Source organism: Nuphar pumila, chromosome 4 (genome assembly GCF_984573655.1).
Source record: "Nuphar pumila chromosome 4, dmNupPumi1.hap1.1, whole genome shotgun sequence".
Taxonomy (NCBI): Eukaryota; Viridiplantae; Streptophyta; class Magnoliopsida; order Nymphaeales; family Nymphaeaceae; genus Nuphar; species Nuphar pumila.
In genome coordinates, this window is record NC_143252.1 from 120,426,257 (window position 1) to 120,452,850 (window position 26,594).

A 26,594-nucleotide genomic window follows, 5' to 3' on the forward strand; every position below is an offset into this window, starting at 1 on the left:
ATTATATATATTTTCTATAACTGTTTGTGTGTACAATCTAGTTGGGATCTAATAATGCAAGTTGTTTAGACTCAATATGATGTCATAAATGTGTTCAACATGCTCGATTTAGTAGGAATCAACTCTTGGATCGTGCTTTTTCAATATTTTTTTTGTATAGCAAAATTTGATGCATTTTATGGCCGTTGATTTTTTAATCGCCTGAAGAACCTGCTTCGGTGTTAAAATCCAATGATTCAAATGCCGATCCCCGCTAAACAGAACAAGTAGATCACATCCATGGGTTCGGAATTACCAAAAAGAAATTAAAAAATGGATTTGATAAATCGTTTGTACATAGAAATGATTCATACACACATACACATACACATAAAATATGGGCAGAGTATGCTTGTTTTGTTAATTACACTACAAAACCACATCTGGGATCGGAGACTTGGCCACATTGATCTTAGCCTGCTGTAGCTATGGTGGATGTCTCTGCTGCATAAGACTCCATGGGCACCCCCCTTGGTCCCCTGGGAGCCAACTGGGGGTGCCCATATAGGGACTTGAACTCGGAGTAGGGTTAGAGTATGCTTGTTATGCTTTTACATTTGGGCCGCTATTCCATTTGAATTCACATTTTCCTTCTACTGAATGTGTATATGTTTCTGATCTTGTTTCATATGTTTAATAAACTATTGCATGGATTGCAGAAAGATCAGTTTAAGGAGAGAGTGGAAGATCAGTGTTTGGAAGCTAACGGGAACACTAGTATGTCTTGTTTTAATTGTGTGACTAGTCTGTCAGACATATTTATTAGTAATTTCAATGTACTCTGGCTCTCTCTCATATAAACTCTTTCTTTCACTTTGTTTTCTCTCAAGATTTGCATGGGCAACATGCTGCAAAGAGGCCTAAGCTCTCCAAACAGTTGCCTGATACTTCTGCAGAGTCCGTAACTCCAGTGACCGATTCTGTACCCTCTCCTGCTGCTTCAGAAATGAGTAATATTGCCAACTCAAATAAACTCATAAAGATGACTACCAATCGTGATCAAAGTAGAAAAAACAAAGTCTTGAAGGTATGTCTTTTGGGTTCATTTTTTTATGTAAAATTCTACTAGTGTGTTTGGTAATTAATTAAGGTTTTCTGTTTTTCTATTGTTTTTGTTCATTGAATCATAAAGTGATTTAAGCATGAATTATGTTGCATGTGAATGTCTTTTGGGTTCACTTTTTTATGTAAATTGTTACTAGTGCGTTTGGTAATTAATAAAAGTTTTCTGTTTTTCTATTGCTTTTGTTCATTGAATCATAAAATGATTTAAGCATGAATTATGTTTCATGTGAACATTATTTCTAAATCTTCTTGTTCTTTGTAAGAGTTATTATTTTTGAGTTTGCATCTTGTGAATTCTTGATGTCAAATTCATTGTCAGCTGTCGATGCTCCATCTACAAATGGATAATACTTTGATGTCAATGTGTACAAGTTCTTGGTCTATCAACCAAGAGGTTCCATTCTTTTCAGTCATGTTTTACTCACATCATGATTCCATTTCAGTCTCTTCACTAAAATCTAAGTACAGCAAGCAACATTTCTGCTAAGTGGTTTTGCTAGTGTTTTCAATGGTGATGCTTGTTTTGTTTCATGTTATCCTTTGTACTTAAATTTTAGCTTGATCTCTGTAGGAAAGAAAAAGAGGTAGAGAGAGACGTCTTTTTCATGTATTAGGTCTAATCTCTACTTGTTTAAATAGAGATTAGCCATAAGAAAGAAATTACATATGGGTCCCTCATTATTTAGAGAATACCAAAATCAGACTTAAGTAAAACTTTAATAAGAAAAACTTTAAGAGGTCGACTTATTTTAACACTCCCCTTCAAGCTGGAGCATAAATATCAATCATGCTCAGCTTGCCACAACATTTTGAGAAACTGGACCTGGCAAGAGGCTTTGTAAAAATATCTGCAACTTGATCCTCAGAGATTACATGCTTGGTAGATATATGTCCAGCTTGAACCATATCTCTTATATAGTGGCAATTAACTTTAATATGTTTTGTCCTCTCATGAAATACCAGATTATTTGCTGTATATGTAGCCGCCTTGTTATCACACATCATCATTATAGGAGATGAAACCTTCACTTGAAGATTAGTCAACACAGTTCGAACCCACATCAATTCAGCTGCAATTTGGGCCATAGCCCTATATTCAGATTCGGCACTCGACATAGCGACCATGGTTTGCTTCTTGCTTCTCCAAGAGATTAAGTTACCTCCTACAAATACACAGAATCCTGTGGTAGATTTTCTATCCTCTACAGACCCAGCATAATCAGCATCAGAGTAAGCAATTACCTCCAGAGTAACCCCCTTCTTGAATAATAACCCTTTTCCAGGGGAAAATTTTAAATACCTGAGTATCATCGTTGTAGCATTCCAGTGTACCTCTGTCGGTTTGTCCATGAATTGGCTAACCTTGCTTACAGCCAAAGCAATATCAGGTCTAGTCACTGTCACATACAGTAACTTCCCTACCAGCAAGCGATAACTCCTGCTATCGACGAGTTTTGACCCCTCGTCCAATAAATGAACTTTGTGATCTATGGGAATATTTGTTGGTTTAGCTCCCAACATTCTTGTCTCTTTTAATAGATCAAGAACATACCTCCGTTGAGACAAAACCATTCCCTCACTGCTCCTGGCCACTTCTATGCCCAGAAAGTATCTAAGTGGACCAAGGTCTTTGGTAACAAAATGTTTTTGAAGATGAGCCTTTCTAGCTACAATCTCTTTCATGTTATCTCCTGTAAGGATGATGTCATCTACATATACCACCATAACGATTAGGCTTGAGTTAGTTTTCTTAATAAATAATGAGTGGTTTGACGCTGACCTATCAAAACCAAACTTTGACATCACGTCAAACAACTTTTGAAACCATGCACAAGGACTTTGCTTCAGCCCATATATCGCCTTTCTTAATCTGCACACCTTCTGACACTCTCCCTCAACCTCGAACGCAGGAGGTTGTTGCATGTATATTGTCTCAGACAGATCCCCATATAGGAATGCATTTTTCACATCTAGTTGATACAAACTCCATCCATGGTGAACAACTACCGAGAGAACAAGACGGATGGTGCCCATCCGCGTGACAAGAAAAAATGTCTCAAAGAAATCAACACTATATGTCTGAGTATAACCTTTTGCTACTAACCTGGCCTTATATCTTTCAATTGAACCATCTGAGTTGTACTTAATGGTATATACCCATTTGCATCCAACGATGTCCGCATCCACTGGGGGATCAACAAGATCCCATGTCTGTTGAGATAGTAAAGCATCCATTTCATCTTGCATAGTCTGCTTCCACCTGCTATCGAGAACGACCGTTTGATAATTCAGAGGAATAGTTTCAGCAGATAAGGTTGAGATAAAAGCTTTCATTTGATTACCAATTCTGGCATCTGACACAAACTGAGACATAAGATATAAGGTACATTGTCGTGTCCCCTTTCGTAGAGCTATTGGCCTGTTATCATCAACATGAATGCCATTGCTATCAGGAACACTTACCTCAGGAGAAGAAGATGATGAAGGCACTGGAGGAGGTGGAGCTCTACGCGCATACACCAATGGAGGATTGTGAAACCGTGAGGTAGGTGGAGTTGAAGGTGGAATTGGATTCGGTAATGGGGGCACCGATTCCAAAAGAAAAGGAGGAACATGAAGAGGAAATGAGTCATCTTGATCAGTTTGCAACTGAGCACCAGTACTGGAATAATATGGAATAGACTCCAAGAAAGATACATCCGCACTGACATACTCCCGACGGAAAATCGGATCATAACATCGATACCTCTTCTGATTCTTTGGATAGCCTATAAACATACACTTAGTGGCTTGAGTGGCTAATTTATCACGGTCAGGTTCGAGTCTGTGCACAAAACAAACGCACCCAAATACCTTGGGCGAAAGAGAGAAGAGAGGTACATTAAGATACATGATTTGCAAAGGAATTTGGTCTTCCACGGATGATGAAGGCATGCAGTTGATCAAATAACAAGCTGTGATAATCGCATCACCCCAATATGAAGCAAGAACATTGGATTGAATCATAAGGGTGCGGGCTACATCAAGGAGGTGCCTTTGTTTTCGCTCAGCCACTCCATTTTGTTGGGAATTATAGGCACACGAGGTTTGGGGTTGAATGCCATGGTCTCGATAAAATTGCAATAGTGCTTTGGTTTTAAACTCAAGGGCATTATCAGTGTGAATAATCTTGACAACAGATTCAAACTGAGTCTTTATTTCAATAACTAATGACTTGAGGATACTAGGAACTTCAGATCTTTCTTTTATTAAGAATACCCAAGACAACTTAGAAAAATTATCAACAATAACAAGGTAATAACGACATTGGGTCCTGGTAGGATTTACTGGGACCCCATACATTCGCATAAAGAAGTTCAAACACCTTATGACTGGATTGACTCTGACTAGAAAGAAACGAAGTCCGATGATGCTTGCCCAACTGACATGCTTCACACTGGAATGATGTAGTAGATGGAATTTGAGGAATGACACGACGAAGCTTCGACAATGAAGGATGTCCGAGACGACAACGCCACTGAACATGACTCGAGAAAGAATCAACTGCAGCATAAATGTTTCCCACAGGGTGATGTAGATAGTAAACTCCATTTTCTTTATAGCCTCCACCAATCTTCTTCCCCGTCAGCAAATCCTGAAATGACAACACACAGGATCAAATATCACTCTACAATTTAGCTTTTTTGTAAGGCAACTCACTGATAATAAACTTTGAGGAAATGAAGGAGCATGAAAGACATTTTTCAACTGCAAAGAAGAGGATATAGAGACATTTCCCTGACCAATAACCGGGGAGGAACTACCATCAACTAATGAGACTCCCCGATGTGCAGTAATAGCCTTTAGATCTGAAATTTTTTGACAGTTTCCACATAGATGTCTAGATGCACCAGAGTCAATAATTCACTTACTATCATGAGGGGAAAGATGCTCTCCAGTAGAGTCGGCCACAACAACAATAGGAGAAGAGGAACTTGAAGGACGATGAGAAACCAACTCCTCATATTCTGCACGGCTAAGAGTGATAGATTCACTAGGAGAATTGGTTTCATGCTCCACCTCTAGTTTTGTAACATTAGCTTTTGGAACATTTGGCTTCAATGGAGAAAATGCAGGCCATCCATGTTTATCCCAGCAACGATCTTCTAAATGTCCTGATTTTCCACAATAGGTACATTGGAGTTTGCCTCTACCTCCTATACCTCTTCCACGACCTTAACCTCTAACATGCATAGTATTTCCTCGTCCATAATTAGATGGTACAGCTAAAGCAGATGACTGAGATGCAGGTTGAGATTGTGGAAGATAGATGACAAGTCTACTCAATTGATTGTATGCATCAGCAAGAGTAGGAACATCTAACCTAGTCAACATTTGAACTTTTGCAATTGAGAACTCTGATGATAGACCTGTAAGGAAATGGGCAACCATGGTCTGTTCTTGATGATCCTTCTGTTTTGAGCAGCACAGAGGCCTATGAGCATTCAGTCTTTCAAAGGCTGCCTTGACAGAGGCATAATACTGGGCTAATGATTGGTCACCTTGCTGTAGATTATATATTTCCTGTTCAGCTTGTAGAATACAACTCACATTGGTCTCTTGAGAGTACGTATCTCGAAGAGTGTCCCACATCTATTTAGCCGTATTGTAATAAATTAAGCCATCTGCAATATGAGATTCAATGCTATTCATGATCCATGACATAACAATGTCATTATCTTCGGTCCAAGTATTATATTTTCTTGTTTTATCATTAGATTCAGATTCCAATAGAATATGCTTTCTACGATGTCCAGACACGGACATCATGAAGGTTCTGGACCACCTTGCATAGTTAGTTTCATTTAATTTCACAGAAGAACCATAGGAGAAGGGATTGGCAAAGGCTTTATATTCCCCAATAGCTTCATTCTTATAATCAGATTTTTTAGCATCACCCATAATAAATAACACGAACTAAGGAGCCACAACCACTGACGCTGCTGCAGTAGATGTCCACGTGCACACAAAAACAACTTGTCACAGTTCGTAAATGAAGTGCTCCACAATGAACCAATCCTCTATAGTGATTTGCCTTCACCACAACAACCAGATCTGTGATCAGATTTGAACATACGATCAGATCCAAAAGAATATGCAAATCCAAAACAAAACGACGATATAAGCTTCACAGCAGCCTGAACAAACGATCAGATCCAAAAGAATATGCTGGTCCATGACATATGATCAGATCGACTTATTTTACGACAACCAGAACAACAAAACACAAAAAAAAATTGACCCACGACAAATCTAGTCGTCACCCACATCCACGACAAAAACAGGTCGCCACCCACTTCACTACAACATTACTGCATCGTACCTGTATCCACCAGATTTGATCGATCGAAACCCATACTTCCACCTCGACTTTTAGATCTGATTACAGATCTGAGTCATGACTTTTGTCAGACTGCAGATCTGTTATCAGATCTATACCACTTGATTCCAAAAAAAAAATTCGAACACACCTTAGGTCTGGTCCCCTTCACGCGATCTGGTACCCTTCGCGCACGTTTTGGCGCAGACCCAGAAGTCACGCTCCTTCACGCGATCTGGTACTCTTCACGCACACTTTGGCGCAGACCTCGAAGTCACACCCCCAAGGTCGATGGCTCTGATACCATGTAGGAAAGAAAAAGAGGTAGAGAGAGACGTCTTTTCCATGTATTAGGTCTAATCTCTACTTGTTTAAATAGAGATCAGCCATAAGAAAGAAATTACATATGGGTCCCTCATTATTTAGAGAATACCAAAATCAGACTTAAGTAAAACTTTAATGAGAAAAACTTTAAGAGGTCGACTTATTTTAACAATCTCTAACTCTGCGTGTGTGGCATCTATGCCACATAGGTGTGGGCACAAATGTGAAGGGTGAAACATGGCAACTTTAAAAAAACCGGGTATATATATAGAATGCATTTATAAATATACAATTATAAGTTTATTGAGTTTTTTTTTACTTGGATAAATATGGACCTATGTCATGTGGGTGTGGGTGTGACATAGGTGCTTTGGGGTACAGAAGCACCATGTTATGTAATGTCATACATTATATAATGATAAGAAGATGAAGAAAAAGGCAAGGAAATGTGAACACTTGTCTCATCTATTCAATTTTTTTTGAAAGCCTATGAAAGAAACTTTCTTAAGAAAGAGAACAAGTATTTCAATAGGAGATTCTGTTTATTAGATGGAACGACGTCCTGCTTGGGAGGATCATTCTAATGATTTTTATTTTTTTTAACGTTCTAATACATTGATCATGGTTAAATGACAACAGAATATTGATTTAGTTTTTGCCTATAGTTCACAATTAATCTGGCATCTCTTTGAGGCACTTTGAGTCTAGAAGAGACTTGTGGCTATCTCAAGTATAATGACTGACTTTGGATCTGTGCTAGTTGTTTTGAGAAATTTGAAACTCTAGGCTTAGAAGTTGTTTTCCTTTGTGGCTTTTGTTTACAACCACAAAAGAAAATTCTGAAATAACAAACCTCGTCTGGCAATATCTACCAATACATGATGATACATGATGGTGTGGATCATGTGCAAATGGATTATCATTTTGGAGTTAGAGGTTCAGAAGTCAAACAATGATTTATAGGTGAAGAAGCTCCAATAGCAGATATATTCGGTAAACTATGATGAAATAAAGGAGCACATACATGCAAAGTTGCACGTCTCAGACGTTAGTGGGTGATATCGAGTCCTATGTTACTAGAGGATGGCAATTATGTAATATATGTTTGATATTATACATGTCTGTATTCTTTTCTGTCCTCAATTGTGTTCTTGTACTTGTACTTGTACTTTTGAAGTCGTAGTTATGTAACATGCAATAATCTATAGCTCTATGAATTTAATAGATGGTTAGGTCACACTATCATAACTCAGGCATTTTGGGTTCGTATTATACAGTGGATTTCCCCCCAACTTGCCCATAAAAAAGGGCAAAAACCAGAAAAAGGACTAACGAAGCCAAGTGTGAATGCACTATTCACCTGTATTGTCGTTAATTGTTATCAAGATGATGATGTTTGTAAGTAATGAAATAACTAATAAGCCTAAACCTAATAAATCACACAAGGAGAGCCTTAAGTTGAATGGTTCCTTGTACTGTGTGTGTATTCTTTTGTTATAGTGTTCATTTCTAACATTTGGTCATTAAGCAAGTTGCCCTTATATTTATTATTTTACATGCACCCTCTCTCATTCTCTCTCCATGCATTCCCATGTATAGTTTAATCGAATTTAGGGAATGAACTCAGTCATTAGTGTTTCCATTTCCTGTATTAAGAGTACTTATGCCTGCTTAGTGATGTTTTACTTTGTTCTGTATAGTTGTCTGCTGCGCAGAATGGGTCAGGGATGCCATGGACGCTCATTGAAGATCAGGTTACCATCTTGTGTGAAAAATGTTACTTCTGTGTTGGATGAATTTAAGCTAAACTGTTGCTGATAACTATGAATTGTATGCTGCAGGCACTTGTTGTTCTTGTGCATGATATGGGTCCAAACTGGGAACTAGTAAGCAATGCTATAAATAGTACCTTGCAGTTGAAGGTGAAGCTAAATTTATTTATTTTATCTTCCTAGTCATAGTATTTTCTCTTGCTGAATATGTACCAAACCATGTTACAGTTTTTTGTTGTAGTTCATGTTTTTTCGTTTAAGGGCTGAACTGTGCAAGATACTGACACTCTTATATATATTATGCACAAATTCATTCTTTTAGTGTATATTCCGGAAACCTAAGGAGTGCAAGGAGCGGCACAAGGCATTAATGGACAAGAATTATGGTGATGGAGCTGATAGTGCAGAGCATTCTGGATCTTCTCAGCCATATCCATCTACCTTACCAGGAATTCCAAAGGCATCTTTTTGCTACCTTTTCATCTTGATTTTGGCTACATCAAATCCTTAGTTTTTGGTTCTTTTGTCTTGTTCAAAGCTGGTATGGTGATTGATGTACTGTATTACATGAAAACTTAATTTTGTTTTCTGGTTGTTTTTATGCTTTTGATCAGGGCAGTGCCAGACAGTTGTTTAAACGCTTGCAGGAACCAATGGAAGATGACATACTAAAAGCTCATTTTGAGAAAATCATCTTGATTGGAAAAAAACAACATTTCCATAAGGAAAAGGTGTGTGACATTTGTCTATTGGTTGCTTTCTGGAATGATTCATTCAACCTGCTTTGTTCTACTTTTTGGATGTTAGCCAATTTCATATGCTCTCATGAACTTTCAAATTTGATTTGCAAAATTTTTAATGAGAGGACTCTCTTCCATTTTTGTTAATGCTGTCATTAATTGTTGATTCACACTTGTTGTATTGTTTAAAGCTTTGTTGTTAGTTTGCCTTTAATTCTAGTGTTGAAGCGATATAAATCAGTTTTTATCTTTTGGGATAAAACATATTTAATTATTATCTGGAACATGCTAAGGCTGCACGGAAGGTTACATAAATTGGGTTGAATCAATCTGATTCAGATCATCAACCTGTTTCATCCAGAAAGCTTGTCAAAGAACATAGCCAACACGATTATTCAATCTAGTTTGAAATGTTTGAGGCCTTTACTGTTGTCCTTCAAGTTATTATGATGTATGTGCTTATTTCTCTGCTGTTTTGTCAGCAATCCAAGAGATCATAGTCAAATTTAATTTTCATTTTGTATAAACAAAACCCTTAATCGTTAGGTGAAATGCTCTATGGGCATTAGACAGTTGCAATAATCAGATTTGATCAATCTGACAACTGATCCATCTAGGCTGATAACGGACTAATTCATGTGGAAGGCATGTAAAATTAGATGACAATGGATTTGTCCTTTTCATAACAAACCAGATTATCCTATTTAGTGAAATGTTTGATAACTTTTATGCATTAGGTCAATTGTTGGCATATTTTTTTATGTTTCTATTCACACAACAAGGTAGCAAAGTGAGTGGAATTCATAGCTCACAATCATCGACATCTATTCTCAAGCTCTGGTGAAGTAAATTCTGAATAGCAGCAGAGGAAATCGACTCAAGACCGTTCACTGTTTCAGTTGATGAGTGTGTTTGTGGCAGCTGCACCCTGATGACAAGGAATTGCACATTTGATGCATGACCATGCTGCAGTGGTGGAGTGTTTTATCTGGAGTTAGTTTTGGTAGCATAGGGCTGTTAAAATGTAACTCCAAATTTCATTATATATATATATATATATATATATATATATATACCATGTATGTATGTACACGTATCTCTCTCTCTCTCTCTCTCTCTCTCTCTATATATATATATATATATATATATATATATATATATCTTTTTTTTATTATAATACCCAAAAAGGGTATTTCTGTAATTTTTCCTTTTACGCATATTCCCTTTGGAATTATGCTTGCAATTTTTTCTTAACTTTTTCTTTTTCTTTTATTATTTTTTAGCTTTTATTTTTTTTGTTTTTTGAACCACATAGGGGGCCTCCCAATAGAGTCGTTGGGGCCCCCCAACGGTCACAAATGTGACCGTTGGGGGCTCCCAACGACTCCTTTGGGAGCCCTCATGTTGGCTCCTTTTTTGTGGATGTGTATATATAGGGGTGCTCCCCCTTTGTAAAAATAAGCTTGAGAGTCTCAAGCATTTCCTTTTTCATTAATGCATTCATCGCATGCCTTTGTGCATGTTTGATTATTTTATGCTTGTATGGGTATTTGTTCAAGTGTTGTTTGAGTGCATTTGAGCACATCTTTTATAAATTATTAGTGCTTGGATGTGGATTGTCTCTTCGTGAACATTTTTACATGGTATCAGAGCTTAGTTGAAGATAGAAGATTGTAGGATTCTTCGTTTTTCGAGTGCCTCGAAAAGCGTGCCTTTGTGTTTTGAAGATTGAAGTGGTGGATTATCTTCCTCCAATATTTTAGAAGAGCTTTGCGACAAGTAAGATCTAAAAATCTTACTTTGGTACGTATTTCTTCTTCCATCTCTCCTCTCTAATGGGTGATAAAGAGTCATTTTGCTCTCGGTTTTAAACTAAATGACTCCAACTATCATGTTTGGGCCGCGAACATGGAGGCTGATATAAAAGAGAAGGGTCTTTGGGGGTTATGTGCAAGGCACAATCCCGAAACCGGAACAAAAAATCACCATGATAACAGAAGGTGAAATCAAGATCCTTGAAGGGGACGAAAGAACCAAAGCTCTTGAGGATTATTCTAAGAAGCACGATGAATGGGAAATGAAAAATTTCAAGATTCTTTCTTGGTTTTTTTCATCTATTGAAACTAAGATTAATGCCAATATTATTAAGTTCAAGAAAGCTTCAGAAGCTTGGCATTATCTTGAAAAAATGTATACGTTAAAGGATTTATCCCATAAATTCTACCTTCAAAAGAAGACTCTTACTCTTCTCCAAGGTGACATCACCATTAGAGAATACTTCGCCGATCTTTCTTCCATTTGGGACGAGCTTGCCATGATTGAACTAAAATGGATTGGAGAAGCGATTGAACTTCATCACAAACAACTAGAAGAAGATCGATTCTTCAATTTCTTGAATGGGCTAAGGCCCAAATTTGAGCAAATAAGGTCTTCTCTTTTGTCATCTTTCACTCCTCCTTCTCTTGAGGATGTTCTCACCAAATTAAGTGGTGAAGAAACCCATATGGGTATAAGTAAGCAAGGGTCAAATGTGCTTGCGGTCCCCTCTAACTATGAAGACAATGATGGGGTCAATGCGGTGTCTAAACCCGAAAATAATGTAAGGATCTATCGCCTTCTTCATTTTAGAACTCAAAATCAAGGGGGAAATAGTGGACAAGGAGGAAGGAAGGATTATAGCAAGATTATTTATCATTTTTGTAAAGAACCGGGGCATATCAAACCCATATGCCCTAACCCATATGCCCTAAGTGGAAGAAACTTCTAGCCATGACGACTACTGGTATACCGCAAAAGGAGGAGACATCTTCAAATGGATCTCTTTCACTAAATCAAATAGTGGAAGCTCTCCAACCTCTCCTTAAGGGAGCCACCTCCGATGCCGCCGTGTCTACCATTTTCCCTCCAGGTAAAATTTCTTGGCTTTTGGATTCAGATGCGCCTTTTCATATGTCCTCAAACATGTATTCTCTTTTCAATTATTCAAAAAATATTTTCCCATCTTTTGTTTCTACTGCGGATGAGACTTCTCTTGAAATTAAAGGCATAGTTAATTTTGAAACTCAAGATTTTTATATTCCAAAAATTAGATTTATACCTAAATTAAACTTGAACCTTCTCTCTGTTTCTCAACTCTCGGACCATGGATGTGATATTAAATTTTCTTCTGAAAAATGTTTAATACAGGATCGCCGGTTCGGAAAATTGATTGGGGAAGGCTCTAGGAAGGGAGACTTATACTATATAGACTCTCTTCAAGTTCCAAAAAATTCTTTTTGTAATGTTGCCAAACATAAGGATATAAATGTTTGGTAAAAAAGACTTGGTCATCCTAACATCACTAAGTTATCTTATTTACATTTTGCTAAAAATCTTTATAAAAATATATTCTCTTGTAATGATTGTATTCTTGGAAAAAATGAGAACTATGCCTTTTGAACAAAGATCTATGTTTACTTCTAAATCTTTCGAAATCATTCATTCCGATGTTTGGAGACCAACATCAATTGTTTTGAAAGGAGGATTTTCCTACTATGTGATTTTTGTGGATGACTTTCCTAGGTATTCTTGGATTTATTTTCTTAGACATAAGCATAAAGTTTTTTCATGTTTTAAATCATTTCATGTGATGATTAAGAATCAATTTAACAGTAATCTTAAGATATTCAGAAGTGATTCTGGAGGAGAATATCTCTCCAATGAATTCAAGAAGTATCTTGAAGATAGCGGTATTGTTCACCAAAGGTCTTGTCCTAAAACCCCTCAACAAAATGGGTTGGCCGAAAGAAAACATAGGATATCATTGAAACCACTCGAACACTTCTTATATCCCAAAATATTTCTAAAAACTTTTAGCCGAGGCGGCTCTTGCTTCTGTGTATCTTATAAATCGTTTACCATCTAGGAATTTGGGTAAAATTTCTCCTTTTGAAGTTTTATATAAAATGAAACCTGATTATAATAGGTTACGAGTCTTTGGTTGCAAATGTTTTATTCTTACAGATAAGAATGATAAACTTTCTCCTAAGGCTATTCTCTGCGCATTTCTTGGATATTACGAAACTCAAAAAGGGTTTCGATGTTATGATCCTAGAAATGATAAGTTATACGTTTCAAGAAATATGATATTCTTGGAAAATGAGAGTGGCTTTAAAAAAAATATTTCTCACCACGAAAATGTTGATTATTCTTTCTTATTTGACTTACTGTCTAGTAATGATGATATGTCTAGTGATGATGAAATATCATCAAACCATGATGAAAATGAAGTAGATATTGAAGAATTTAACTCACCCAATATTTATGGAGATAGAATCTCAAATCACCCAATAACCTATTCTCGCAGAAATCGAGATACTTTCAGAAGTGCTATTGAGCAATATGATGAGTCTGTTCCTGCTTATGATCACAGACGATCTGAAAGAAATAGGAGACCTCCAACTTGATTTGTCTCTTTTGACTTTTTTTCACCCAGATATAAGGCTTGTCTTAGTGCCATTCATTCTTACTTTGAACCAAGAAACTTCGAGGAAGCCAAAAAATGTATAGAATGGCAAGAAGCTATGGAAAATGAACTCAAAGCTCTTAGAAAAACTGAGACATGGGAATTCCAAACTCTACCTGTTGGAAAGAAAACTATAGGATGTCGTTGGGTATTTAAAGTTAAGACTAAGAGCGATGGATCTCTAGAGAGATATAAGGCTCGCTTAGTCGCAAAAAGGGTATGGCCAAAAATATGACATTGACTATGAAGAAACCTTTGCTCCCGTAACCCGAATGGTTACAGTCAGATGTCTTATCACTATTGCGTCTATTAAAAAATGGAACATTTTTCAAATGGATATAAAAATGCCTTTTTAAATGGTGATCTTGATGAAGAAGTTTATATGGATGCCCCATCAGGCATGAAAATTCCTAAAGATAAAGTTCTTCGCCTTCGAAAAGCCCTCTATGGTTTGAAACAGGCTTCGAAAGCCTGATATGATAGATTTAACAATGTAATGTTAGAAAATGTTTTTTCTTGTTATACTGATACTGCATTATTCATTAGAAAATCTGATGCAGGAATTGTAATATTATTACTCTATGTTGACGATATGCTAATCACAGGTGATGATGTTCAAGGAGTCAAGGGTATTAAATCTGTCTTGACTTCGAAATTTGATGTCAGATTTAGGTTTTCTGACATATTTTCTTGGAATTGAGGTTGCTTACTCTCAACGTGGTTATTTTCTATCCCAATCTAAACTTGCTTGTGAGATTATTGACAGGTCAGGAGTTTCCGGTGACAAAATTTGCGAAACTCCTGAAACAATGGGCTAAAAAATGAAGGTTGATGACGGGATTCCTCTTACCGACCCCACTCCTTACAGGCAACTGGTAGGCTCGTTGATGTATCTTAGCATCACTCGACCTGATTTGTCACATGCGATCCACATTGCCAGTCAGTTCTAGCATGCTCCCACAATGGTTTACATGAGTGTTGTTCTTCGCATCATCAGATATCTTAAGGGAACTGTGAATAAGGGAATATTTTTGTCTTCTTCTTCTGAATTAAAGTTAATTGCTTATAGTGACTCAGATTGGGGAGGTAACCCTAATAATCGTCACTCCACCACTGGTTTATGTATTTTCTTAGGAGAATCATTGATTTCCTGAAGATGTAAAAAGCAACAGAAGGTCTCTTTGTCTTCCACCGAAGCAGAATATAGAGCCATGGAGTCCACCACCATGGAAATTGTATGGATTCAGCGTCTTCTAGAAGATATGAGAGTTCACATTGGAGAACCAACAAAGTTATGCTGCAGCAATAAAAGTGCAATTTATATTGCCAAGAATCACACTTTCCATGAGCGAACAAAGTATATAGAAATAGACTGTCACTATGTCCGAGAAGAATGTTTGAAAAAGGTCATTTGATCTCCCGTACGTGACGTCTGAATATCAGTTGGCAGACTTCTTCACTAAGGCTCTTTGTTCGTCTAGGTTTCACTTTCTTCTTGGCAAACTTGCGGTCATCACACCGTAAGTTTGAGGGGGGGTGTTAAAATGTAACTCCAAATTTAATTACATGTATATATATATATATATTTATATATATATATAGAGATACATATCCATATATACCATGTATGTATGTATACATCTCTCTCTCTCTCTATATATATATATATATATCTTTTTTTTATTATAATACCCAAAAAGGGTATTTCTGTAATTTTTCCTTTTACGCATATTCCCTTTGGAATTATGCTTGTAATTTTTTCTTAACTTTTTCTTAACTTTTCTTTTTCTTTTATTATTTTTTAGCTTTTATTTTTTTTGTTTTTTGAACCACATTGGGGGCCTCCCAATAGAGTCGTTGGGCCCCCCCAACGACTCCTTTGGGAGCCCCCATGTTGGCTCCTCTTGTGTGGATGTGTATATATCGGGGTGCTCCCCCTTTGTAAAAATAAGCTTGAGAGTCTCAAGCATTTCCTTTTTGATTAATGCATTCATCGCATGCCTTTGTGCATGTTTGATTATTTTACGCTTGTATGCGTATTTGTTCAAGTGTTGTTTGAGTGCATTTGAGCACATCTTTTATAAAGTACTAGTGCTTGGATGTGGATTGTCTCTTCGTGAACATTTTTACAAGGGCTATATATATGTGAACATGAATGCATCTGCAATTTGGCTTTAGCATTTTATCATTAACTCATAAATGTCATCCAATGCTAACTGCCCATCCATAATCAATTCTATTTCTGCAACAGAACAACCACAGCAACTCTGATGTTCAGTCCATCCTTTGTGCGAAATTTCCATATCAGCAGTGACAATTACTACAACTTTCAAAAATATGTATTTGGTGTGATGTGTGTAGATAGCGATACTAGCTGTCTGCATATCGATGCACTTAAACCCAAAGAAGGATCAACTCCCATAGTAGAGTTGCTGGTACAACAGTAACCTTTCAAAATGATGAGTACCTGTGGTACTACTTGAATTCTTGCAACCCACCAGTGTCCATGCTGCAGCAGTATATGAGAGTATCCACCACAAAATTCTATCATTCCTAGGTACCTCCAAATGAAATCTGCAACATTGGTCAGATTGCGGTATCTAACTGATGCGGTTTATACATGAAGGTTGTGATAGTGTGACCCTCACAGCCTGAATATGGCCCCAACAACTATGGCGGTAAAACTCCACCAGTGCACTGATATGTTAGATCTGTACATGTGGCATGTTCCTGGACAGAGCAAACACATCATTTCTCTGCATGTCCACCTGCAGTTATAGCAATAATTGACCCTGCGCGGGGAAAACAGCAACCATAGTGAACTGCAACTCTTAGCAAGAGTAACGGTGATTGAAAGGGGTGCATCACTTCCACATAGCTCACTTTTCCCATTCACCCTCCAGTATCAAAATTTCGTGTTTGTGCAGTACTGCTGCTCACATTACAACCCTGCCACACTACGCCTCCTTGTAGCAGTAAGCTTATGGACAATCCAACACGACTTGTCTTAATAAGGCTGAACCAGTAGTATGCACACAAACACAATTTTGAAATTATTATTCTAACAGTCACTGCAGATCAACGATTCACCCTGTGACCTTATGCCATTGTTGCTCTTCTTCAGCAATAGATTTACAGTTACTTAGAGTGAAGCTCTCAAACGGTTGGTTTATGCTTTCCTATTGACCGTCTGGATCGAAAACCATTACTTGAAGTAAAAATTGCAGGTAGGGGTGGGCAACAGGCCGGGCAGCCTGATGGGCCAAGCCGACCGGCCCGCCATGGGCCACGGTTTTAGGCCTGGGCCCGTTAGGTAGCGGGCCGAAACCCGGCCCGTTATATATGTGGGCCAGGCTTGGGCTGGCCTGCGGGCTACCGGCCCGGCCCGATGGGCCTCAGTTATTTATTAATTTTTAATATTATAAAAAAAATTAACTATTGCATAATAACTTGGTAACTATTACTATTTACCTAATTAGTTACATTAATTTTATGGAAACTAGAAAGATAATTAATTGGGTGCATGGGAAGTTGGGAACTTGTTAATTATTACTATTTACAAATGGATTTGGGTCGGGCTGGACCCAGCCCGTTTCACATTGGCTCTTTGGGCTGGGCCATGGGCTTCTCTTCAAATTTGAGCCCGTTAAGAACCGGGCCAAAGCCTGGCCCGTTAGTAAATGGGCCGGACCATCTCCGGGCTGGGCCACACTTAAAGCCCGATGGGCCAAGCTCTAAACGGGTCCAGGCCAGGCCTGCCCGATGCCCACCCCTAATTGCAGGGTTTCCCGCTCATGGGATGTGCTCACTTCCTGCCAGAAATCACCATGCATGGTATTACTAAGTGTGATGTTCTTGTTTGCAATCTTCCAATCAACTCTAGATTTAGGTGCCACTGTGGTCTGCCTCACTTGATGGCGAACTCTGCCCAGCAATGCATACTCATGGAGGGTATTCTGCTGCAAAAAAAAACAATAGGTGCAACAGAATGCTTCAACAAGCCAGAACTGGGTGCACCTACGGCAAAATTCACTTTGCATCTAGTTTGCTTAAACTTTCCTGGATCTCTTTTAGTAACAATCAGCGACTTAATTTCTGCATTTAGCTTGCTGCAGTCTTGTACTGAGAAGCTTCTGCTACTATACATGGAAGTATTGAAGGGTAACCATCTGCACCCTTCCATCAGTTTACAGTTGGCTGTTACATTTTTCCATGACTGCACAGCCATCTGATTTTTTCTTGCTAACACTTGGCAAGCGTTACCTTTATTACTTGTCACACCATGGAAATTCTGTGGGACCTTGCATTCCCTTCCTTGCAACTCCAGCCCTCCTCCATTCAACTTGGGGCATTGCTTGTTTCTGTAAAAAAAATTGGTTCTTACTCCCATACGCTCCTGGATCAAATACCTCTGCTTGAAGCAATACATGCATCATCACATCACATGCAACACCCTTGTGATTCCCAGTCATCTTTCCTTGCTGTGAACCTAGTATTTTCGAAGTCGTTTTGGTGCTCTCTTTTACAGGTGCATCACATTCGTTGGTAAATTAGCCTCCTTGCTCTAGTTGCATAGTAGCAAGGCTCTGAAAAATAGGTTCAGATTTTGCACCTTTTTGTGTGCATCTGTTTCATCATCCAACACATCCTCTTTTTCATTTCCTTTTTGACCTTTGTAATAGGTGCTTCATTTTCATTATTTGATTCTTCAAAAAACTGTTGTAACTTAGAGTTAGACAAGGTGAGTCCAATTCTTCTACTTAATAAGCTGAATTTACCATCACATCTTATCTCATCATCTCCTTTTCCAATTTCATACAGACTTCGATCATGGAATGATAGTGCAGGATTGGTCGGATGCACCATTCATAGATCCGGAATTTTCTTAATGCTACCTGCAATTTTTTTAAATGTGCTGCTTCTTCCTCTTTAACTCCAACGATAACTCGAGTGTCAATGATTCAGCAAATTCTTTTGATCTGCGTACGCAACTCCAGGAGGTTCTTGAACCAGGTACCCTCATTTGTAGTAGACATTATTTCTATAAGTCTGCATGCTTAATTTCCAAAGCAATTTATACAACTGCCTTGGATTTTCCATCGCCCCGAATCAACTCTTGAACTGAATTTTCTGCACTTAACTGTACTGGGGTTTTGTTTAAGCCAATTGGGGTACTGTAGTGATTAGGTTTAGGTCAAAGCTTGGTTATGTAAGTTGGGTTCAATCTGTAACAGTTGGATAAGAACAGGGTTCAATGCATAATTTTTAACTGAGCACAGGTGTCAAACATTTCTCAAATTTGGAGGGTATGAAGTCAACCCATGTAGGAAGCTTCATTAAAAGTTTTAGTCTCAGATTCCAAGTGATTTGAGCGATATGATTTTTTTGAATTGGACTAATTCTTCAGGGTTGTACAGATTAAGGTTTTACACAGTCCATGGAAAAACAGGTTTCACCGTGGATTTTTTATCCGAGATCACAGATGCCTAAAAATTCTGAAAATTGGACAGTATGTAGCAGAGTTACCGGAAACGCCTATAGAATAGGGGAAGCGCGCTTCCCCGGGACGCGCTTCGGAAGCGCGCTTCCCCGGGACGCGCTTCGGAAGCGCGAAACGCGGCGCTTCCGAAACGCGAGGGGAAGCGCCGGTTCAATTGAGGAAGCGCGTCCCCCTTTAAAGGGAAGCGCACACCTCTTTAAAGGGGTACGCATACCCCTTTAAAGGGGGACGCGTACCCCGATAAAGGGAGACACGTGCCTCTTTAATGGGAGACGCATACCTCTTTAAAGGGGTACGCGTACCCCTTTAAAGGGGGACGCTATTGTGGAAAGGTCGAATTTGCCCTTAAATTTTTTTGTTTACACATGAATATGTTTTTTACTGAGGATAAAATGAGTATTTTACAAAACCTGTGAAAAAATAAAATCGAAAGGGGCTTAGGGTTTTGTTTTTTCACGCGTATCTTCCGACTCCTCCCTCTCTCTCGCTAGAGTTTTCAGCGACCTCCGAGTTCCGACGACCTCAAAAAATTCCGGTGGCCTCCACTGACTTCCGATGATGAAGATGTTCAGGACCTTCAGGTACACTATCTTCTCTTACCCCCTCTCTCTCACGCTCTCTCACTCTCTCTATCTCGAATCTGGATCTGCTGGGTCCTTGGTGAAAAGGGGACGACAAGAAGCAAGGGTTGGTAACTTGGGTTGGAGGGCTCGACCAGTCCCAACACGAAGCAAGGGCACACTGGGTGTAGGGTGACCTCCGGCTACAAAGATGCAAAGGGATCGTGAGGAGTTGATGGCGGTTGTGTTCTGCCAGCTGCGAGCCCTAGGGAGAGGAGGACCTCTGTCTGACCACCTCTGCATGGCAAGTGGCTTGGGCATGGGGGGGGGGGTTGGCTCGACAGAGACACACAAAGAGGGAGAAGGTTGGGGGAGGAGGCTCCAACAAGGAGCACCACCGACAATGGCATAGCTAGGATTCATGTGAGGGGGGGGGGGGCAAATAGGGGTGTAGCAAAAAATTTTTTTTTGCTGTGATAGGGGTTCGGGGGCAGCATCCCTATTTTTTTTTTGAGATAAAATAAAAAATGAACAGCCCAGTTCTGCCCCCCCCCCCCCCCCCCCCCAGCTCCGCCTATGACCAACGATGGGTTGGGGGCTCACTAGAGGTTGAGATGGTGGTGTGAGGCGTGCGCGCCGAGGGGGGTGAACCAAGAGGGTGAGAGAGGGAGAAGAAGAAAGCAAAGAGCGAGGGTAAAAAAAACACACAGAGAGTGGGGGTTATAGAAGGTGGTGGGTGCCTTATTGTATGGGTTGGAACTTGGATCCAACCAACTGAGATTGGTTATAAATGGGGGTTGGAGTGGTTTGGGGTTGGATCCTTATGGGTCCAACCCAAACCGAGTAGGTGAGAGGATGGTTTGGTGGAGGCTTTTGGTTTGGGTTGGATTCTTATGGATCCAACCCAAACTAGGTATTTAAGAGGCATAGTAGGTTGGGTTGGGTCCAGACTCCAAATGATGTTTATTTTTTTGTTTTAGTAATTGGTAAATTATGAGAGTAATGATTTCATTGATTTGTGTTCTTCACTCTGCATCCTTTGCTGTTAATAATAGTTTGTTTTTTGTTTTAGGCTGATTCCATGTGGTGAAGCATAATTCTTTTGACTCTTGAAATTTCAAAAATTGAATTCTTTCCCTATTACATGGAGTTATTCACTCTAAATGACGACCACTACTTAGTTTTTTAGTGTGTCTAGATTTCTAGATTAGCAAAAATGTATTTGTTGAGCCATTTGAGTTTTCACTTTCTGTGTTTAGATTCTATGTAGTTAACATGTGTATGGAGCTACAATAAAAATTTGAGGGTCAAACTCCAAGTACTTGGGAGATACAATTTTTTTGAATCTGGCTAATTTCTAGGTTGGAGAGGATCAAGGTATTGCAGAGGTGGTGAAACAGGTTGTACTACAAAAATCAGAATTCTCAGCCAAGGTGTCTAAAAATTCCAAAAATTGGAAGGCAACAAGCTGACAAACTGAAGTAACTGTTGTCCAATTTTGAGATCCAAACTCCTCAGATCTTGAGAGATTCGATTTTTTCATTCTGACCCAAAATCAAGAAATGTTCTGGACTGGGCTGTGCTGATTTGAACTGAATTGACAACCTTTCCAAGAACAAGAACTTAGCCACTCAACCTCCAAGCTATGTCACATAGGTGCGGGTGCGGCAATGCGGCTCTTTAAAAAAACTTGGGTGTGGGGGTGCAGGAGGGTATATATAAATATATATGTAATTTTTAACAGTTAACAGTAACACTAATAAAATAAAAAACAATTATCATAATATCATCAAATCAATTCATCATCATGCATGCAATAAATCAAATTAACAATCTACAATTCTATTCTTCATCATAAAAACTAACACCACAATTAATTGAAATCACTTTATTGAGTGAACCAATTAATCATAAAGTTTTTATCGACACATTTAGAAATCCAGAACTGGTGTTGTTATTGATTATTGGATTGACACACCTTCGTGATCCTTGCATATAATACATTGTGTGGAGTGATGATTGTAATTTTTATGATATCATTATCATCTTTATGACATGATTCATCACCATTGTTATTATTATTACTGTGACTGTTATTATTCTAATGTAAGAAAGAACAATGTCGAAAGAGACACTAGCGAAACTTAGATCCGAAAGAGATTGAGAGCGAGAGGGGGGCGGGGGATTGCATGAAGTAGCTATTAGGTCCTTGGTGGTGGTGGGGGTGAAAAACTTGTGTTTAAGGTTTTTCCCTTGTATTTTTCTGCTATGGCTCTCTCGCTGTATGAGTTCTGTTTAAGCTTATTATCTTAAACTGTCGTATTTGATTTTCATGACAATGCAGGGGTGTTCACAATCATCACATGTATTTGCAAATAATATAGCAAATAGAGGAACCCCAGTTCATATGGAACTTGGTGAGATACACCTCCATATGACGGATGAGTACCAGGAATCTCTGAAAGAAAGCTTATTTGGCGTGGAAGCAAATTCTGGTTCTTTGGTTCATGTGGCACGGGTAAGTATAGATTGGAGACCCAAAGAAATGGAATCACATGAAGAACATGACCCAAGTCGGCTCAAATTAGTATTTTCAGTTGATATAACTGGTATGGGTGTAGACTTTAATTTTCAGAGACTTGAGTCAATTATATCAACGACATTGTCATTCAAAGCGCTCCTAACGAGTATCTGTGATGGGCAATGGGATAAGCACTAACAGGATAAGCCACACCAACAAACCATCAAGAAAAGGGGCTCGTATCTTAAAGCTTAACCTAGAAGAGAGAGAGAGAGACGAGGGGAAAGAGATTGAGAGAGAGAGAGAGGTACACTGAGAGAGGGGGGCAGGGGTTTAGCCGAGAAGAGCGAGAGAGACGAGGGGAAAGAGATTGAGAGAGAGGTACAAAGAGAGAGGGGGGGGGGGGGGGCTTTAGCCGAGAAGAGCAAGAGAAACGAGGGGAGAGAGATTGAATGAGAGATTGAGAGAGAGAGAGAGAATGGAGACATACCTCCTTGCTGTGCAGGAATCGTCACGCCGGACCGGAGTCGCCTTACCGTTGCTGGGTTGGAGACGGAGAAGAGGAAGTGTCGGGGACAGGAGGGGGGGGGGGTGCAAAAATTTTTTGCCCTAATCCCCCTCCCAGCCCATTTCATCGGGATTTTTTTTTTGATTTTTTTTTAAGTCCAAAATTGGACAATTAAGACCCTAGGTGCGTTGACCGCAACCCACGCCCGTGTCGCGTCGTGTCGATGCAGGTGCGACACTCGACTGTCCGAATCCCTGTGACATAGCCTCCAAGCAAACACAACTTCTAGTTCTTCTCCACACTCCAAATCACACCAAAAAAGGGTAAATAGCATGAACAATAGCAGGATCTCAACTACACACCACACTCAAGATCAATGATCAAGATCTTGAAAACTCAAAGGCTTGGTTAGGACCTTGTGAATTCAATCAAGATTCGACCCACAATTCATGCGGACACTCCACAATCTAATTCATTGTTGATTCACATATATCTGACCCAAAAGCTAACTCAAGCAATTACAAAATAAATCCCCAAAACTTGGCAGCTATATTAGGGTCTCCAACGTGGCTGTGGTGAGCCCAAAAGCTGACCAAATATTACCTTTGCAGTACATGTGGTGAGCTAGTTCACGGTTGCTCCTAGGTTAGTTCATTTAAGAGTTGTTCTCTGAATCATTTGGTATATTTGTGACACTATGCACCATGGACTGTTTTTCTCTTCGTCATCAAGTCTGGAGCTAAGAGCCTTTTATGATTCAGACTTTGGCGGATCATTTAAAGATAGATATTCAACATCAGGATTTTGTATTTTCTTAGGTGATTCTCTAATATCTTGGGAGAGAAAAAAAAACAAAGAATAACATTATCCACCACAGAAGCTGAGTATAGAGCTATGACTCAGGCTAGTGCTGGGATAGTATGGTTGAGATGGCTACTTGAAGATATAGGAATGAAGTTGACTAATGGGACAAAACTATACTGTGAGTCTGTGACAACCAAAGTGCTATCCATATAGCTAAGAATCTTAAGTTTCATGAGCGTACAAAGCACATCCAAATTGATTGTCACTTTACTAGAAGATCATACTTGGATCACATCATTTTCTTGTGGTATATTGGTTCTGCACAACAAATAGCAGATTTCTTTACCAAAAGTTTGCCTACTTCCCTCTTTAGAACGTTCCTTGCCAAACTCGCGATGATTGTTTTCACATCTTCTCGAATTTGAGGTGGTGTTAGAATATTCATGTACTTATAGTGTTGTAATAATAGAGTCAATGTAGTATATGTTTTCATGGTCAAATTAGTCCAGTTTTCATGTACAGGTCTAGTTATAACTATCTAAGTTAGTAAGGGCATTTAAGTTCAGAAAAATTTGTAATAAAGGGGTTGACCCCTTTTTGAATTGTATCTCTTTCGTTTTTGACCTCATGAGAAATGGTTTGATAAGTTCCATAGAGTAGTTGAATAGTGCAAATCCATGCAGTAGTTTTTCTGGAAAGATACTAGTTGTATATGTTACTGCTTAGAGTGCTCAAAAATACATTTTTTTTCAGTCTCTTCCGTTTCAGCTTCTGACTAACAATTTTACATTTTCTGCATTATTTTCCCTGTTTTTCCCCTCCTAAAAATGTTTGATGAGGGTGGAAATGTGATTGTTTCATGTGTGGTTGTATTACTTAATCCAGGCTGCGCTTTATTATTTTGCATTGTTGCTCCTTGAATGGGTGTGCTTTGTCTTCTGCCTATGTCATTTTTATTATTTTGAATGTTAGATGTTCCAGCTGTGGATTGTGTATTACTGCAGTTTCCAAATTATTCTATGTATGGTTTTTATGCAAGCCTTTTGTTGCAGAAACAATCTCTGGCCAATTGTTGTACTTGTTGGTTCCCTTTGGGTTTCTGATATATGTAGCAAATAAAATTATTTTTTTCCTCGCGTTGGTTTGCCGTTGCATAGTTTCTGTTGATGTTGTTGTGAAAAGTCTCACACAATCAAGTTTTCAAATAACTTGATATTCAAAACATATGCCAACACAAAATAGCATAAAAAAGCTTCACACCACAAGAAAGAACAAGTGCTTCAAATGCACTGTGTTATTGCTACGAGGGGATAAAACCCTTTCATTCATACACACTTACAATGGTCTCATTGCCCTTATTTATAATGCATTACACTTTGAAAGAGCCGTTGGGCTATTCCCAGTTGGGAATCAGCCCAATGACTCTTATTTGACAGACTGTGTACACAGTCAGGGGCTGACTGTTGTACATTGTACAGAGTCAGCTACTGACTATGTACAGAAAGGGAACAAAAACTGAAAAATAAAAATAAATAAAATGAGAAATTGTAGAAATAAGAAAATAAAAATTATAAGAATATACGTATATACTTTAAATATGTATTTATATACATATACTTATACATATACATATTCTTGTATTAAGAAGAGTATGTATATGTATGTATATATATATATATATTCAAGTATATACATATAAGTATTATTTTCTAACAGTCTGCCTCAAACTTATGGTTACATCACCGAAAGTTTGTCAAGTAAAAAGTTGAATCTTGGTGAGCACAGTGCCTTGGTTAAAAAATCCGCAAGTTGATATTCTGATGTCACGTAGGGAAGATCAATAGTCTTCTTTAAATATTCTTCACGAACAAAATGACAATCCATCTCTATATGTTTGGTTCTTTAATGAAACGTATGATTTCGAGCAATGTATATGGAGCGCTTGTTGTCACAACATAATCTTGTAGGATTCTGAAGATGAATTCTCATATCTGAAATTAGTTGTTGGAGTCACGATTTCCATGGTAGTAGTTGTCATTTCTCTATATTCAACTTTTGTAGATGATAGTGACACCTTTTATTGTTTCTTGCACCTCCATGAAATCAAAGATTCACCTAGAAACACACAAAAACCAGTTATTGAGTGTCTATTAGTTGGATCCCCTTCATTATCAGCATCAAAATATGCAATAAGATCTAAGGAGGAAGAAAATGATAGAAAAACTCTCTTATTTATTGTGCTTGTAATGTATTTGATAATTCTCATCACTGCACGCATATGAGCTGATGTTGGAGCATGTTGAAATTGACTGGCTATATGTACATCATGAGCTATGTCTGGTCTTATAATACTCAAATTCATAAGAGATCCCACGAGTTGTCTGAAGGGAGTTTGATTGTCTAAGAGAACTCAATCATCGGCTCGTATTTTCATTCCAACAGTCTTTGGGGGTGTCAACAACTTTATCATTCGATACTCCTGACCTGTCAATAATATCTGAAGCAAACTTTGTTTGTGACAATATGTACCCACTGTTAGAGTAAGATACTTCTATACCAAGGAAGTATGTTAGAAACCCAAGATCTGTCATTTCAAAAGAATTTTTTAAAAACTGTTTTACTTTCTTGATTTCTTCTTTGTCACTCTCTGTAATCAATATATCATTAACATATAAAAGTAAAATTATAATACCTACAGAAGAATTCTTGATAAATAAAGCTATATCAGTATAGCATGGTTTAAAACCATATCTTGCAATAATATTGTTAAAAGTATCAAACCAAGCTTTAGGTGCTTGTTTGAGACCATACAATGCTTTTTTTAATTTAAGTACTTTACCTGAAGGCTATGTCACACGGACTCGGCTCCAAGGTCGCCGCACCCGCGTCGACACGCAC

The 26,594-nt window shown here is 38.4% G+C and overlaps 1 protein-coding gene across 2 annotated transcripts in view; it reads left to right on the top strand.

Annotated features, from left to right (window-relative positions):
* LOC149840829 (chromatin modification-related protein EAF1 B-like) overlaps positions 1–26,594 on the top strand; it is a 54,696-nt gene that overhangs the window by 18,969 nt on the left and 9,133 nt on the right. For both annotated transcript variants that reach the window (XM_090003365.1, XM_090003366.1), the window contains 6 exons: positions 699–756; positions 870–1,066; positions 8,488–8,541; positions 8,629–8,709; positions 8,882–9,019; positions 9,174–9,290. In XM_090003365.1, coding sequence (XP_089859491.1) covers positions 699–756; positions 870–1,066; positions 8,488–8,541; positions 8,629–8,709; positions 8,882–9,019; positions 9,174–9,290 — 645 coding nt within the window. The remainder of the gene's footprint in view (positions 1–698; positions 757–869; positions 1,067–8,487; positions 8,542–8,628; positions 8,710–8,881; positions 9,020–9,173; positions 9,291–26,594) is intronic.